A 17,276-nucleotide genomic window follows, 5' to 3' on the forward strand; every position below is an offset into this window, starting at 1 on the left:
TGGCCTGTGGTGTGAACTTTGAGGAAACTGTGGGTTTCCAGTTATTTCCCAATAGCACAAATACCGACTTCCCTTTAAAATAAAATATCATCTAAACAAAAGAACTGATGTGAGAGGATGATGTTGTAATATTTAAGTCTTTTGTTTAGCAATTCATTTTGGCATGAAATTCAGTGTATGCCTAGTGAAAATCCTGCAGTTAAAGAAATAAATAACCTAACTGTAGTTGTAGCTCACTATTCATGCTCCTTTTGCCCAACTTCCATACTTTTCCCCTTGCCGTACTTCTCTGTGCAAGGGGAAAAAATGAAAGACCAAAACATTTCCTGTATTTTATGAGACACACACAACTCACCACATTTCACTGGAACAAGAAAACTAATTAATGGATTTTAAACCCTGGGTTGCTGCTCTGCCTCAGCTTCCACCTTGCATGGAGCTACAGGACTTTCAGAAGTTAGGGATGCAGAGATTCACCGCCTGAGTTCCGTATAGCACCATCTAACAGAGGGGGAGAGTATTTAACTTCTGCTGCAAAAGTCTTTTGAAACTGAAAGATGATGTCTTTGGAGAATGATTCATTACTGAAGGCCAAAGTCTGTCAGCACTTATGTATCTTAGTTTAATAATTAAGTAAATGTTCTTTTTTTGCTAGTTTCTGCATTCATAATTAAGTATTTTTTTTCACAATTAAACAGTCAGATCTTGGATATAATTTCTGAGTGTTCTGTTACTGTAGAGAACAACATGCAAAATGTAAAGCCGAAGACATTTTCTATGCAAGTGTGTAACGTATGTGTGACTTCAGAGAGAATGCTTTTGTTACCCAGCTTCTAAAAAGAGAATCAAGCTTAATACATGTACTACTTTATTTTACAGGAGAGACTTTGCTTGCCTCATCACATTCTGGAGGAAAGAGGCCTTGTAAAAGTTGGCCTTACAGTTCAAGCTCTGCTTGAATTGCCTACACTTAAAGTATCTCAGCTTTCCTCAATGTAACATGACTTCTTGGAAGCTAGACAACTTACCATTTGATCTGTTGGATTGCTCTGGAGCAGTTCAGCTTCCTACATGGGAACATCCAAGCCATCAAAAACTAATATCTGTCCAGATGCTGTAGAGCGCCTTATTTGAAGTTGGACATGAAAACCTTGGGGTCAGCTGACGTTAAAAGACCATATTGATTTTTTGTCTTTTGGATTCACAAAGAGATTTTGGTAGCAACAGGTTCTCTTTCCAGTTCATTTAAGTTAAAACCTGCCATTTATCATCTCAAGAGTGTTACAGTTAAATGCTGGATTTCTTTTTCTACATGCAAAATGTTGTTTGAATTAGTTCAGAAGTACAAAACCTGATCCCCCCTTGCTTGAATGATTAAAGTCAATCATTTGATTCAAAGGTAAAACAAAAATGTAATGATGGTATGATGGTAAAAATACAGTGACTGATAATTGTAATCCACTTTCATTCTCAGAAAGCTTTATGTGTGTTCTTTATTTTTTTTTTTGCACTCCTGATTGTAACTTAACGCACTTCCAACATTGCCAGTATTTAGTCTGAGTGTATGGTGATTACACAAACAGTATACAATGGGAAAAAGGACACATTGATTTTTTTCCAGTCTTCTAGGTTGGTGCCAAATATTTTTTTCAGTTGTACTGTAGATTGTTTACATGTGAAGTGCCTGTGTAATTGATAACTCTTAATAGTCTTAAACATTTTTGAAATTTCTTTGTTTTAAAATAGATAAAATGGGAATTTTTAAATATTTTAATAGTTTTTTGTAAAATCAATACGTGAAGATTTAAGTAATACTTCACATTTTTGATGTTGGGTGTTTTAAGTTTGTTGCACAATTGATAATTCTGTTGTCTAATAATTAGAAAATACTGTAAATACACTTTATTTATGATATTTAATTTGATAATACCTAATCATTTTTTGGTTTAATGTATTGTTGGATAAACAAAACTGTCTACTTTTCTTTGTTTGAGGCAAACAAATATACATGGTGAGTAAGATGAGGACTAGTAATGCATACAGAATAATTTAGGACATTTTGATAAAACTGCCCAAATCTCAGGTTTATGCTGTGACTTCCAGGATTTTATGTAATATTGCTCCTGATTTCACTTTACATTTTCACCACAGGTATATCCATAATTTAGTTGAGAAATCAGTGTTTATCTTCATAGTGTTTACAGGACTTACTGTGTAACTTACAGAAGTGTGTGGCATAGCACACAGATTAGTTTATACAAATGTCACTGTGCTGAAACATTAGACTTTTCTGGGCAAATTTAAAAAAGAAATTCCCTCTGTGGTGTTCTTTTTGAAACTTTTGAGTTTATGTATTTGCTTACTTCTACGCAGATTCTTGGTGTTTTGAGAACATTCTGAACCAACTCACAGTTGAGTTCCTTTCCAAATAAGTTTCAAATAATTTCAGTAGTAAAACTGTAGAAAAACAGTAGTAAAACTGTTTGAATTAGTTTGTTCTTCATGAATGGGTAGCTCAATTAAAAAAAAAAAAGTTTTTACTGTCACAGATTTTCTGTTTTAGGCTAAGTTAATTTTGATGAAGGTATATGTTTGCCTAGTGTCTAACAGGATTTGATTCTGTTCTTTCCAATTTGTCAAGAAGCCATTTAAGGCTTCACAGCTCATTGAGAAGCCTTAAAACTGTGTTTAAAGGGTGTAAAACTTAATTTGCAAAGTCCTAGATCTAAATCTTAGGCTCTTTAAATAAAATATGTATGTAATCTATATTGCTTTGACCTTTGGAACACGGTGTTTACTCTATCTCTAATTGGGTTTTAAATCATTCACATAATACTTTAACAATTTAAATTATTTTTTACAAAAGGCAGTATCTGAAGTCATGCTAAGACTTAAATGAAAAAGTAATTTATTAAGCAGACTTGTTACTGTGTGCAACATTTGAAGAACACATTCAAAAGGAGTATTTCATTGTCTTTCAATTCCTTGCTATATGGTGTTTGATGGCAATGACAGTAATGAAGTTCTGCTTCAGTATGCTAGCCATAGAATTGATACCTGTAAATTGCCACTTTAAATTATCTAACTTAAACCAATCTACACTACTATTTAATTGCCATTTAAACGTTATCTTAAAGTAACACTCGTATCCAAATAGAAATAAATTTATGAAGTTATCATATCACAGTGTAAACATGTAAGAATTCCCTTGATGTAGCATGCCAGATCAGTTATTTAATCTTAGCAAGTAACATGAGAACTGGATATGGAACTAATGTACTCAGTTGGAATTGTACCTCTGAAATTGAAAACTACGGAAATAACTTTATTTTTTTTTTTAACTAACACAGGTTTGCTAGGACCAGTCTGACTTTGTTGCTCTTTGGAAATTAACATGGCCTTCTTAATGCTTATTCCTATGGGAAAGGATATTCATGGTACTTAGAGGATTCCCTTTTTAGCATTGCAAAGGTTAAGGCCTTGCAGTATCCTTAGGAGCAGCCTGAGAAAAGGTCTGCTGTGCCTGGATGAATCTTCTCTCATCTTTCTTTAGGTGCTTCTACAAGTAATTCTCTAAAGTAATGATACAATTAGTTGTTACCTTTGTGATTTTTGGAAGCAATTGCAAAAGAGATGCTAAAAAATAATTTGAAGGTAAAATTTTAATTTTAAAGAAGCATATGGGAATTGTTGTTGTCCTCCCTGTACAAGAAGTTGCCTACTATCTCCTCACTTTTTATTTGTTTCGTAGCATCTTTTTTGTTTTGTTTACTGATTTAGTGACTTCACGTTATTCATTACTACATGTGACCTCCTCCTCCCTCTTTACTTTTTCAAATTGACTTTTAACTGTCTTTAGTGAATCTAGAGTCCCTGCTCCAACAACTAGCACATTTGAGATATTCTTTTCCTATTTTGTTGAGGATGCAATGTCATTACTTAATGTTTGATGCAGCTAATGGGTTGTTAAAAACAGAGGCCTAATTCTTATCATAGTCCCTCAACTTTTTTTTTCTTTTGATGTGAAGGAAAGATAACATGAAAACCTTTAGGAAACTGTATTAAGTTTTCCTAATAAATTTGAATTAACTAGGGTGCTTTTGTTATTGTGGATGCTATACAAAGTTACTGCAATAATGTGATATGAACTGTATATTACTGACAGGGTTTCTGCCCTTGTGTATTTTTTCTATTTTACTGGATGCAGCATCTCGCACATGAATGATCTTTTTTTAAGCAATAATGTCTCAGATATTGTGAGATCTTAGAGCAGTGGCACTGAAATAATTAAAGTGTGGTGATTTCAGACACAGTATCTCAGAAGTGCTTCCCATCTATTCTATAACATTGCTAGTCCAATGTGCTAGTTGGAGTATCACTGGAGACCCAGAAACCTGTCTACATACATTTATCTGAAAGCCTTCCATAACATAACCAAAAATTAACATTATCATAAAATAGAGGAATACAGTTGAAACAATAAATGACATGAATCATAGGAATTTTAGGTAAAATCCTAGCTATAATGGAGTCAGTGCAAATTTTGCTTTTGACTTCAGTAAGAGATTTTACTGTTAGATTATGGAACACCTGAGGTAGAGGCAGTGGTGAAACATGACTTAAACGTGTTTGAAGTGAGCAAAGCTTTAGTGTCAATTTCTTGACTAAAAATAGTGATCTCTGGTTAGCAACGGGAAGCTGCTAATATTATACATTGTTTTATATATTTAATAAAAATATTCTGATGTGCCATACAGTATTAAGATGGTAGGAAAAATAACTCTTAAGCACTGCTTTCATACTGTGGAATGTATGTCACCTCAAAAAGTACAGGTAACATCAGTTACTTTGCTCTGCTAAAACTTTTCTTATTTCAAATATTGGATAATTTAGCAACACTCTTCTCAGATTAGTCATAAATCTGGCCAATTAAAAAAAATAATAATAAACTGAAAAGATACCTATTTTCCCTAAAAGCAAATTTCCATGTATCCTCAGTATTGAGGAGAAGGACAAGTTTGGCGTTATGTCCTTCCGCTAATTTAAAAAAAATTAGTACAAAAGGTAACTCCTGTATGTAATGCAGCTGCAGTCTGCCTGTTTGTCTCTGGGAAGGGCTGTGTACAAATGCAGAGGCCAGGTACTTTAATAATGTACCAAAATCTTAGTCAAGTAGTAAGCAAAACCTTATTCAATGTTAAATCAATATATATATATATATATATATATATATATATTTTAGTGTCAGAATAGTGGATTTCAACTGAATGCAATGTAAGCATGAGTTTTTGGAGGAGTTTTTGCACTTTCTGTGGATAAGAAATGATTTTGTACCGGTGAACGAAATTCCTCTTTTTTTTCCTCACAAAGTCAGGCTAAAGTCTGTGTTTCTTTTGAGAAGTCCTTCATATTAAACAGTGACCCTTGCAACATAACAGCTGATGAAATATTTCCAGCTTACAGATAACCCTTTTTAATTATTTTAAAAGAGAAAATGCCACTATGGCCAGGAATTGGAAACAATGTAGTTGTCCAAGGAGAGGTTACTCTGAGTTGCAACAAGAGTGTATGTTAAATGTTTCAGAAGAAAAAGTGTTTTTTGGAAAGAATTAGCAGAGGAAGAAATGTTTTTGAAACTACTTCATGTTGAGGGACACTGGAGTCTGACCAGTTCCTGGTTCATCTTTAACTTGGACCTTTCTGTAGAGGATACAGTAACGAGAAAATTGGCATCATTGCTTTCCCAAAGATTGTTTGATTTTGGATAACTATGCCAGTTCTGCAGGGTTCATTGTGTTAATTGTGCAGAGAGCACTATCCATCCCCAAACACAGGGTAGGGCACCTCGCTGATGCCACATGCCTTCCTTCTGGCCTTCTAATCAGTCGAGGAGCTACAGTGGACATGTGTGTCAAGGCTTGTCTGGGTGATGCGCCTTCTGAAGGCATCATCTCCTTGCTTTGTGCTGCTGCCTCCTTCCCCACTGACTGGCATTCTTTTAAATAGATGGTTGAAATCTGAACAAAAAAATCTAAGGAAAGTGATAATATCTAAGAGTAATAGAAAAATAGACGTTTGCTAATATTTACCTTCTACCAGTAAAGACATGTGAGACAGAGAAAGCTTGTTCTAGAAACCTGACAACTTCACTTGCTGAAAATTGCACCATGACTCTAGCAGGTTAGGGTCACTTGTCCTGTTGAATGAATAAAAATGATACAGTTTCCTCTTTAATATGCAGAACACGCTCTGGAATATATGTAATTTAAACATGAGGAAAGGCCAACTTTTTAATCAGAAATTTTGTCAGATCTTTTTGGTTACCTAATATGAAAGCAAAAAAATCTCTTCCTATCAAGAAAGCACCTTCTGCTGTTCTTTTTTGTTAAAATAGAATGTGAGGAGCTGAATTCCAGTTTAATCTTGCCACTACAGGAGCAATTCTGGCTCCTGTGTTTTTTACACAATGAACTGCTGTTTGCTTTATTTGTCTTCATGTACTTCACATACTACAGCCCTGACATTATGTATATTAAAACTGTAGTTTTATGCTGTATTTGTTCCATTGCTGTTTTTGACTTTTCCAATACGGGAAGCAAAGGGGATTGCTATAAGCTACATTATGAATTTCTCTGGAAGGAATACAAGTTATTGTAAAAATGACATCAGGCATTTTATAGCCAACTACAATTTTTAAGAAGGACTTTTAAAATTTTTTCCTAATGCATACACATTTTAGAATCCCGATCTTGAAACAAACAAACCAACTTCAGTAGGTCTTTACACAACTTGCTTAGTCCCTTACCACACATTAAAGGAAAAGAATGGCTTGAACTGTGACAGCATATTGAATCGTTCTGGGAGACTTTAGTTGACTTCAGTGAGATCAGAATTTCCCACAATAGTTTTGTAAGTGAGCTAAAATATGAAGTTAGTGATTTAAAATGAATTGGAGGCATTAACAAAGATTTCCTCACTTCTTTCAAAATTGTGTGAAATCAGGCAAACATGACGCTTATTTCCCAGTTCTAACTTTCTGAGTGCAGATTGTGAAATAGCGAGTATTTGGAAATAACCACAATGATACTTTTTCTTTTGTTTTTAAATACGAGTGAACCGATGAAATCTTTCCAGAATTGCTGTATTCGTTTAGGATTTGATTGTGCCATTCCTGTCATGAGAACTTCCACTGTTCAATATTAAAAGCCTTTCTAGAGCATGTGCAAGATGATGCTTTTTAAATGAAAATAGTAACACATTTGAGTTTACTGAGTTGATGCGATATGGTAAGCATTGCTGCAACTCTGGGAATTCCTAGTTGCAACAATTAATGTTTGTTGTACCAGCAGGTAAATTTTTGATGCTTGTGAGGGGCCTATGGAGGCATTGCAAAAGGGTTGATTAGTGGATTATGTTGGAAATGTGAATACTCTTTTACTATTGTGTAATGCGTAGAACAAGGAAAATGTGATTGCTTTATAGTTATCACTTGGTATTCAGTTATTTTATTTTATAATTTGTGGTTATAAAACTCAGAAAATACAACATAGCCAAATGATCAATATGTAAATGTGTGCAGGACATGACTAGTAGTTCTGAGGCACAGTTGGAGAGCAATCATTTAAAAATAGATGCTTAAATTGTGTATATACTTGTAACATCTATTTGATAGTGCAATTCATTTTGCATTTCATGTTCTTGTAAAGTGCATTTTCCACACTTCTGAAGTTTGTCTACCTGTACAATACTGTATTAAGTCTTTTTTTCAGGACTTCCATTATTGCTGGAGCTTCCAACATGTATATGTTTTTTTTTTGAAAAAATGTTCCTACTGTTATTTTTTGTAAATAGTTTTTTGTATTAAATTTGCATGGATAAAACCCACATTTCCAAAACCAGTGTACATACTATGTGTATAAAATACAAACTGTTTCATAACTCATGTAGTCAATTTATTCAATTTGATTTCACCTTAGTTTTTACATATTCTTCAGTTTGTACATATTCATGGTAAATAATGAGAATTTTTATGTCCTTTCAAATGTATATATTGCCATTTTGATATGCAATTAGGCAAGTCACTTATCTCTCTAAAGAAATGTCGAGTCTTTTGCCATGGAAATATATGATGCTTCTACACATGAAGTATGTTAGATTTTCTGGTTGACCAACAGAAAAATCAATGGTGAGAATAAGCGATGACAAAGACACGTTCACTTGTAGCAGTGTATTTATTCATTTGCAAGCTTTTCCTGTCTTACACAACACGAAAGCCACCTGATGTCTTCTTATAGCACATACGTTTGGCACAATATAGTTTTTTTTTTAAAGTAGGATCTGCATTCCTTCCACACCCTGGGCTGGAGGCAGCAATAGACCACCAGCAATAGACCACCTTTTGCTTGGTTTGCAGTCATTAATTCCAGTGCTAGGGAAACAGAACTGGCAGGTTTTGCCAGTAGCTATAGTTACTTTATGTAGGTTGAAATATACCATTTAACAAAATTGATTTTACTTTAATTTCTTTGTTTAAATATTTGAAGAATTTCACTACATCTACCTGAATTTTGGTAGTAAAAGATCTTTGAGAGATGTGTTTCCCTGCGAGACTTTTTCGTTCTCTGCCTGCACTACCCACTTGTTCTTCATTTGTTGATGAAGCACAATTTGGGACTTTTTAAAGCAGAAATTGAGGAACAGCATTACCAGAAGTGAGCATCCCTCAAAACATGCATCTAGACAGTTGGACTTTTTTTTTTTTTTTTTTCCCCCCAGTTAGTGCTGAACTGTTTGTAAGGGTTTGTTCCAATTCTGTTGAGTTTCCAGCTCTAAAGAAAGCTTTGCTCTTACAGAAAGACTTTCTTAGTCTACAAGAGGAATGTCTGTATGTGCCTCTGTTTCAGGCTGAAACAATGAACCAAGTCAGTTCTTCGCCATCTGCGTGAGGAAAGTCACTGTTGAAGAAGGGAAGTGGTATAAGCAAAAAAAAAATAAAAAGGCAATTTCCACAAGACTTTTTGAGAGAAATGAAGAATTTATGAAGTCTTTGAGTGTAATTATTTTTAATTTGAATTTGTTAGATTTGATCAGGGTGCCACAAACAACTAAGTTCCTTCATAGTTTGGTTATTAGCTGCCTTGGTAAAGGTGTCTGCTGCTGGCAGACTGCGTCCATTCCAGCAGTGTTTGAGAACTAGTAAATGACTACATTTCAGAGAACGCAGTGTTTTCTCACCTCAGTGATTCTCCAGGTAGGTGTTCTTGGTTTCTTATAGGCTCTCCTGACTGCCCTTTCTTTTCACACATCACACAGGGCTTACTCCACTTCCGTTTCCTATAGCAAAATGCAAAATACAACTTCCCTTTTCACAGCTGAAATCTGTTTCCTACCATAGTCTATCAGATACTTACAATGTACTCATGACATTCCTGCTTATATACCCTTTTTTTCCAATGTCTGGACCTGCTCTTGCGTGCTGGTTAAGGCTCATTGTTATGACTGTAGCCTTTTAACTTTTCTATCTGTTTAACATAGGTCTACACTGATGATGGATACAATTACAGTGCTCCAGGCCAACATTGCTGTTCTGATACTCCTAGACTGTGGAAGCTACTTAAGGGCTTAAAATAAATAAACCAACTTAAAATAAATAAACCAACAAAAAAACCTCATCCCCAGGTTTACAGAAGTTTCCTGTTTCTGAGACTGTATTCAAACACGTTAATCAGTTACTCTGACTACAAATGTCATTCAAATGACTGTTATAAACCTTTCCAAGAATGCTTTTCAAAAGTATAAAGTTTAATGTTGCAATGACTTCAGCACATTAAACCAATATGCAAAATGTGTATATAATTTTTTGTCTTTTTAATTAGATATGCCTCATTAGTAATGGAGATCTCATACTTAATAATGTTCTAATTATAGAGCCAAAGAGTAGATTATAATACAATCAGCTAGTTTTCAGTTATAACACATTGCCTTCAGAACTGAGGGATGCATAACTCAGTGCAATAGCTTACAGCTAATGGTAAGAAGAATTAGAACATGTAAACTTTTCTGAAATTCACAGGTGATTGTTAAAGGTTTGACTTTGTATCATCTTACCATAGTTTTCATAACACTGGGGAAATGGAGCAACTAGATTGTGTAGAAATGTAGCCTTTTTTTGCTAGTATTTAAATATGACAAACTTATTCTAATATTTGTATTTTTCAGCAACCGAATAAATAGCAACTTAATAAACATCTTCCTAGAGTATTATAATTATGACTATTGAATTTATTCCATTATCAGAATTCATAAAACAATTTGTATATTTAAAAAAAAATGAAATGGTTGTCCATGTGATCTTCAGCTCAATAACTGCAAATTGGAGAAATGACAAGTGTTTTTGCCAGGTAAAACTAACACAGGTTCTGTGTTAGCTGATCCTGGAAGATCTTTGTTTATATACCTAGTTCTGATGTGTTGTCCACTAATGAAGAATCACCTCTCCTGCTAGAGCCACAGGAGGAGAAACACCTACATCGATAACTAAGAATGCACCTGTGGGATTACATATATGGAACTATATATTGTTGCCACCACCCTAGCATACAACTCTGAGAGCTTACACTCGTGTGGGGACTGCAGAGCCCAGCACTTTTTGCATTCTTAACGCCTTTTTGCATTTTGACACCTTTCCTTCCTGCTTGCACTTGGCATCACGTTCCCTTGTTTATGCGAAAGCGAGTTGCAGGTGGGGTTGTTGTAGGGCTCACTGCTTGCTGAGTTGAAGGTGCAAACCTTCCAGTGGACCACCTTCTCACCTACCTTTGTTCTCTCATAGGAAATCAGTGGTAAGCTGTCTCATTAAATGACGTGCTGCCATTTTTTATCTTCCATAAACTGTTTGTTAGGTAGAGCTACGTTACATTTCACGCTCTTCAACATCTCAGAGGTTTGTTTGTTTTATTCCTAAGGCACTTACAGGCATCTTTTTGCTCCAAGGTTACTGTTTATTTAGAATTCTTTTGCAGCTTATTTAAAGGAGAAACTGATATCTTAAATGTAAACATTAGTTTATGTTAGTAAGACTGTGATGTTCCAGACAGGTATGACTTCATAAGCTGAGAAGACATGGTTCTTTTCAGCCTCTTGTTTTTGATACCAGAATATCTTTTCATCTCTAATCAGAAGAGAAGAAAAAAATAAAACAACAGCAAGCAATATTCCTCGTGTTATAAACTTTGAAGTGCATGACTTTCTGAAAAGTATTTGTTGAAGAATACCATCTCAAGCTCCATTTATTCTCCAGTCCCAAAGAAATTCAAGTAAAAAAAAACAGGAATCATGTCTGAGAACTTGCAGCAATATCATTTAGAAATGGGTAAGTGGTAGTGAATTCAGTCACAAAAAATATTTATTTTAAAGCTATTCTGCTCCACTAATTGGTGGGTGATATGTCTAGCTTGCGTGTTCCGCTATGTACTGAAATGGTAAATTCATTCTGTTTTTTGTCCAGTAAGACATTTATACAATGATGAAACTGAGATACTTCAGCCAACACTGATAATTTTGTGATTTTGGCTTGAGCAACATAAACTTCTGTTTCCTGGGAATATCAGTTAAATGCATGATTATATTGTTTCTGGTGAAATGGCAGGGCAATTATCAAACTATTTCCTTCCTTTTGTCTTTGCAAACTAAGGATTGCAAAAGAAGAGATTTAGTAGGTAAAATTACTATTCTTGGATTCCTCCCTGTCCTCTCTCCCCCCCACCCCCCAATCCCCCCAATTACTCAAGCCTCATTTGTTACTCAATATTCTTGCTGTTCTGTGTGCATTTCCATGCTTCATGCTTTCCTGTATACCAGTTATCATAGTATTGCCTGTATGTGGCGTCATCAGGACTTACTTGTGCATTTGGGGACTTCAGAACTCCCTCTGCCCATTTTTAGCTTTTGCTAGTGACTTAGAAAAAGCTTTTAATGTACAGGCTCCGTTTGACAAGTACTCTTTTGCATTACTTGTATTAACATTTTTTTGATGACCCTTCATTGTGAATTTGATAGTTCTGTTTGATACATCAATTGAAATGGCAAGCCTTGTTGTATTTAGAGCAAAGTACTTGATTCTTTCAGCATTTACATGCCCCAAAACTAGTGTTCCATTTCATTTGTTTGGAACACTAGGCCTTTCAGATACCAACGACAACAAAACATGAAATTCTGCTTTAACTAAAACCAAACTCAGAGCTGCTGCAGTCTCTTTAGAAAGCTAAGCACAACAGATCTTATCACTTCTGGCTGTTCCTATAGGTACAGATGGAGAAAGAAACCCTTCTCAAGGCTGCTTTTCTCACTTGGACTTTTAAATAAACCAGGAAAGCATTCTGTCCAGAAGATTAAATTTAGTTTCTCTTAACTGGATTTTTGTCTAAATTGATTGGTTACTCTTAGCATCGAAACTGGTAAAAATATGCAGGTATTTTTACCTTTTTAATGGATTATGTGTTTGGCTACTGTAACTTGAAATTTCCTTTGATCACTTCTGAGTACAGGATGTGTTCTTCTTACAGAGACTGAGCCCCATGCTTCTGTTGTAAAGTTCTGCTTCTGCACTCTGACCTCCAGGAGTACAGAGCATTCTGCTCTTTGTCTCAGTTTCAGCGTGTCTCCACAAAACACCCTTATCTGACACCATTGAAGTTATTACCTGTTGCAAGTGTATAAACTTGAAAAAAAAAAGCAGTTGACATGGAATCAAAATGCAGTTAAAAATATGCATCTGGATAAGGGGCAGGGCACCTAAAGGGGTTTTGGTTCTCCATTACCTGCCAGTAGTGTCTCCAGGTGTCACTCTAGCCGCAGCATCCTTGCACCCCATCCCCAACGTAGATGAGCTCCATACCTGTCTCCCCTATAACCCTTGTCTCAATGAAGTCTAGGGCTAAATTCAGTCTTATTTAAATTTTAAACTGCTTGCCTGGACTGTCTCAGGTCCCTTCCAGCCTCAGCTTTCTGGTCAGGCTGGTAGGCATCTGCTCACATTGCAGCTGTGATCACCCTTCTGCTCTGCAACAGCCACAGTTTTGCTGCCTGTCTGCCTGCCCTGTAGGCTCTTCAGGATGATTCCTCAGGGAGCCACCATACTTTAGGCAGCTGTGGAAGGTGGTTTCTGCCAAATCCAGTTAATTTATTAGGGAATTGGATGGGGAGCACACGTGCATTCCTTGTCAGCTGACAGAGCAGAGGGTGGGATGTTTCTCAACAAGTGACCATGCTCTGACATTTCCAACATGAACAGCTGGGCTGATATGAAAATATATATCTATTGCTAGTTAATTTGTCATGTATGCTGTGATTTTGATGGAACAAATGAGTCCAAAGGCATTCTTGCCTTGCCCTGCACTACACTGTTCAGTTTAGCTCATGGTCTTGAATGTAAAGTTCATGCTAGGTGGTCCTTTGAAAGGCACCCACAAAAATGTAACTTAATAGGAGTAGGGAAGGTCTCTCCTCTCTCCTCTCCTTCTTCACAACAGGAAGAAGACAGTGGCTAACTCAGTATTCTGTTCAGCAGTCCATCCTGGCTGGGAGGAATTCCTGACCTCTGATGAATATTTGCTGTCCCAGACATTCACAAAGACAAAAACCTAAAAGTATGGGAAAGTTTTTTTTTTCTAGGCTTGATATTCTCAAAGTATAAAATGGAGCCAATGAGAGGCAGATGATCTGGGCTGGAAGATGAGCCAAGGCAATTTCCCTTGAGAGGTATGGCTCATTTACTTTCTCTGCAGCAAGTTCCTCGTTGTGCTGGCCAGTTCCCTTTCCCCTGCCTCCAGCCCCTTCTGCTTTCCCCCAGCACTCCCACAACCCCTCCAGTATCCCCTCTTCCCTTTCCTGTGACCAGCCTGAGCCAAGGCAGGGGGTGCACCAGGCTGAACCAGCAGCTCTTGGCCCAGCAGAGCCAGCAGCAACCTCTGTCCAATGCTACCTGCAGTTATAGGCACTATGCTGCCGTTATAAAGTTCTGGAGAAGTGAGGGCATGGCCTTTTCAATGGCTGAATGCCCTGGGGATCTTTCCTACTTCTGCACCGTACCTTTATTATCATTCATAGAAGTTACCAATGTGAAATACCTTTACTGATATTTCTAGGCTCTTGTAGAGCAGAAGAAAAATATTTTTGTTTTCTTTCCTGTGTTGGGAGTGGTCAGTAAGCGGAATGTTTTTCTTACTGCGCTGTTCAGTGCGAGTGGAGGTCGGGCATCCTGTTCCTGACAATACGTGGGTTTTCTTCAAATCCTATTTAAATTTATAATTAACTGTATCGTATAATGTTTCAGGCTGAGCCAATGCATGACTGGAGGGACTTACTAGGAACTATGACTTCATTAAGAAAGCATCAGAGCATGCCTGTTCTCCTGTGGCATGGCCCCAGGGGTTCTGCAGGGACAGGTGGTGCAAGACCAGGAGATGCTTCAGAAAAAGTCAACTCGTCAAGGTTAATGGTTATAACTGGGTTAAAAGTGCATTGTAAAGTTGCTGCTTGGTCAATGCGAGTGGAATTTAGGAGACCATCACTCATTTTTAGAAAAATACACGCTGAGGCATTTACAGGTTTAAGGAATGTCTTTTACAAAATCAGACAAACTAGCGAGGTTCTTTCATTGAAATAAATACTTTTCTTCCTCCTTTTAAGAGTAATCCTCTCCCCACAGCTGAAATCCATCTTGCAAGTGGCAATTGATTAACATAATGATAAAAGATTTATTAATATATTTCTTAATGTCTGTTGAAATATTTATTTTTTATACCTCATTATAGCATTACTTAGGGATTACTCAAATGTACCAAGTCTTGTCTTAATAATGCAGGGCAAGCCTCAATTACAGAGCATAACACCTGTGAAAGCTGGAAAAGGGAACAAATAGGAAACAGCGTGATGATCTTTGGGCTTAATCCGGCGCACCCACAAGGATTTCTGCATTTCTCAAGCATTAGACTTAAGGTATTACATGTTACCTAAGGTGATAGCTAATATTTTTATGTGCAACGTGCCTAAACAGTCTTTAAAGTAGCTGAGCCCCACCTATAAGGTGAAACTGGGGCAAATGCTAGTTGCCTCCTAATAATAATTTATCTGATATTAAGCTGATATATCGGTTTGGGTTTAGTTTGGAAGGCAGCATTGCCTTTTAACAGTGTCCGAGCATGAGAAATGCTATAGCAGAACTTCATTTTTCTTTTCAATAAGAACCACACTTTTCCTCATTTTGTATGTAGGCATAACCTTTATCACAGCAGATGTGACAGTCTGTTTTACTGAAGGTAGACTGTGAATTTGTTGTGCAGCCTGGCCGGTTGAGAATAACTCCTGCGGCGAGGTTTTGTGCTCTGGTCTCCTGTGGAGAGCTGGAGGTGTGGGGCTTTCCAAAGGTCTGACTTGCAACTTCCCCATAACCTGTCATTATACACAAGGGACTTCAGGCACTGATAACTGCCAGCTGTGTGCTTCAGAACCCAAATCTGCATCCAGCCACTGCAGGGATTGGACTCCTTCTCAAGCAAATGTGGATGCTGGGGCACCCTTGACTTTCAGTTACAGAAATCCTTGGAGGAGGTAGCCTGTTGGGTGAGGAGCCCTGCTTGCTCAGCAGATGCTGAGTGGAAAACTAGGCATTTCTTTTGCTTTTAGGCTTTTGCAGTAATGTCTCTCTGAGGACTAAACCAATAAATCACTGTTTTATAGCTCTTCAGTAGTGTCTCAATTCATCTTTGCACTGGATTGCTAGCCGTGCATTCTCCATGACATCAGATTTTGGCTCTGGCAGCATCACGTATCTTTATCCTTGGCAAATTGAACAGTGTTGATTTATGTCAAAGATGATGCACTATCTTACCTTTTTATCCCAAGCTAAAAGGCTGTGGTCAGTGCAAATGCTGTTCTGTGAGCTTCTCCAAAGGGCAAACCTAGCAAAGCTGCAACTGGAAAGGCTCATGAGGGCACTTGTGTGGGAAGGGACCAGCTGGAGCTGTGGCTTTGTAAAGCCACTGTGCTTTTGTAGATCTCCAAGTAGTGTTACCCTCAGGTCCAGTCACACAGACCCACTTCTTTGTCAGTGTTATAAATCATTGCTCAATGATCTGGCAAAAACTTTTGTCTCCCACATTCCATGGCCACCTCTGGCCAGAATCAGTCTCTCTCACTAGCAGGGTGGCAGAGGACAGTTACTGCTCCTCTCCTTTTCTCTTCGCTGTTATCTAATGTGTGCATGCTCCTGGGCATGTACAGGGATTTCAAAACTTCCACAAGAGGCTGGTTTGCTCTTTTCCCCAATTCAAATTACCTGTTGCTGAACCAACCTATGTAAGAACATCCCCAAATCAAATAATACTGTTGAAATTTAACTCTTCCTGATGTCACTGTCGAATAACTTGCAAATGCCAGTGCATGCTGGGGAAGACCAACCAGGTGTACCTGTAGCTCAGCAGGGAATTGTCCTACTAGCATTTCCTCAATTAAAGCTGTAATTTATAGCTGAACTGCCAGCATCTTCTCTCAGGACATGAAGTCCGACTTCTCAGATAGTGCATCGGCTCGATCCCACCAGTGTCACTTCTGCCTGTAACTGCTTGGGGCAGGTTTTTTTCCTCTGTTGCATTTATGAGGGCAGCAGCCATCTGATCAGGACCTCAGTCAAAACATATTTTATGGGAAATAGCAATGGAGAGAAGTTATTTGATGAGGAGGAACCTCAACCAGTTTGAAAGGCCCCAGGGGAAGCAAAATTCAAAAATTCCCATTGAACAAAAAGTTAAAGTGTTTTAATTTCATGCTCTTTCTCTCTTTCTCTCTTTCTCTTTCTTTCTTTCTCTCTCTCTCTCTCGTCCTTTCTCTTTCTTTCTTTCTGTCTTTCTTTCTGTCTTTCTTTCTGTCTTTCTTTCTGTCTTTCTGTCTTTCTTGTTCCCACAAATGAAGTGGTTCAGCTGTCATCTGCCTGTGGAGACTTGCCCACCCGTTCCTGGGATGATGAGTCCTAGTTCAGGAAGTGCGGAGCTCCGGCAGTCCTCATGTTGCAGGTTACGGGAGCTGGGAGATCTGCAACTTCTGAAACCAGCTGGGATTTTCAAGGCTTTTCCCAGAGAGCCCCCAGCCCTGACCTTGTACGAGGGTGCCCGTGGCACTCCAGGATCCCACGCCAGGATCATTGCATTACCAGCAGCCTTGCCGCAAGCTGGCTGGCAGCCAAGCAAGAGTCTGCCAGAAGTTAGCTGGAACCAGTGGAT

At 37.5% G+C, this 17,276-nt stretch overlaps 1 protein-coding gene across 6 annotated transcripts in view; it reads left to right on the top strand.

Moving 5' to 3' along the window:
- LRCH2 (leucine rich repeats and calponin homology domain containing 2) overlaps window positions 1-8,985 on the top strand; it is a 42,497-nt gene extending 33,512 nt beyond the window's left edge. For all 6 annotated transcript variants that reach the window (XM_035324193.1, XM_035324191.1, XM_035324194.1 and 3 more), the window contains one exon: window positions 880-8,985. In XM_035324193.1, coding sequence (XP_035180084.1) covers window positions 880-999 — 120 coding nt within the window. In that variant the 3' untranslated portion in view covers window positions 1,000-8,985. The remainder of the gene's footprint in view (window positions 1-879) is intronic.
- The last annotated feature ends 8,291 nt before the right edge of the window (window positions 8,986-17,276 follow it).

The sequence above is a fragment of the Oxyura jamaicensis genome, chromosome 4, assembly GCF_011077185.1.
Source record: "Oxyura jamaicensis isolate SHBP4307 breed ruddy duck chromosome 4, BPBGC_Ojam_1.0, whole genome shotgun sequence".
Classification (NCBI taxonomy): Eukaryota; Metazoa; Chordata; class Aves; order Anseriformes; family Anatidae; genus Oxyura; species Oxyura jamaicensis.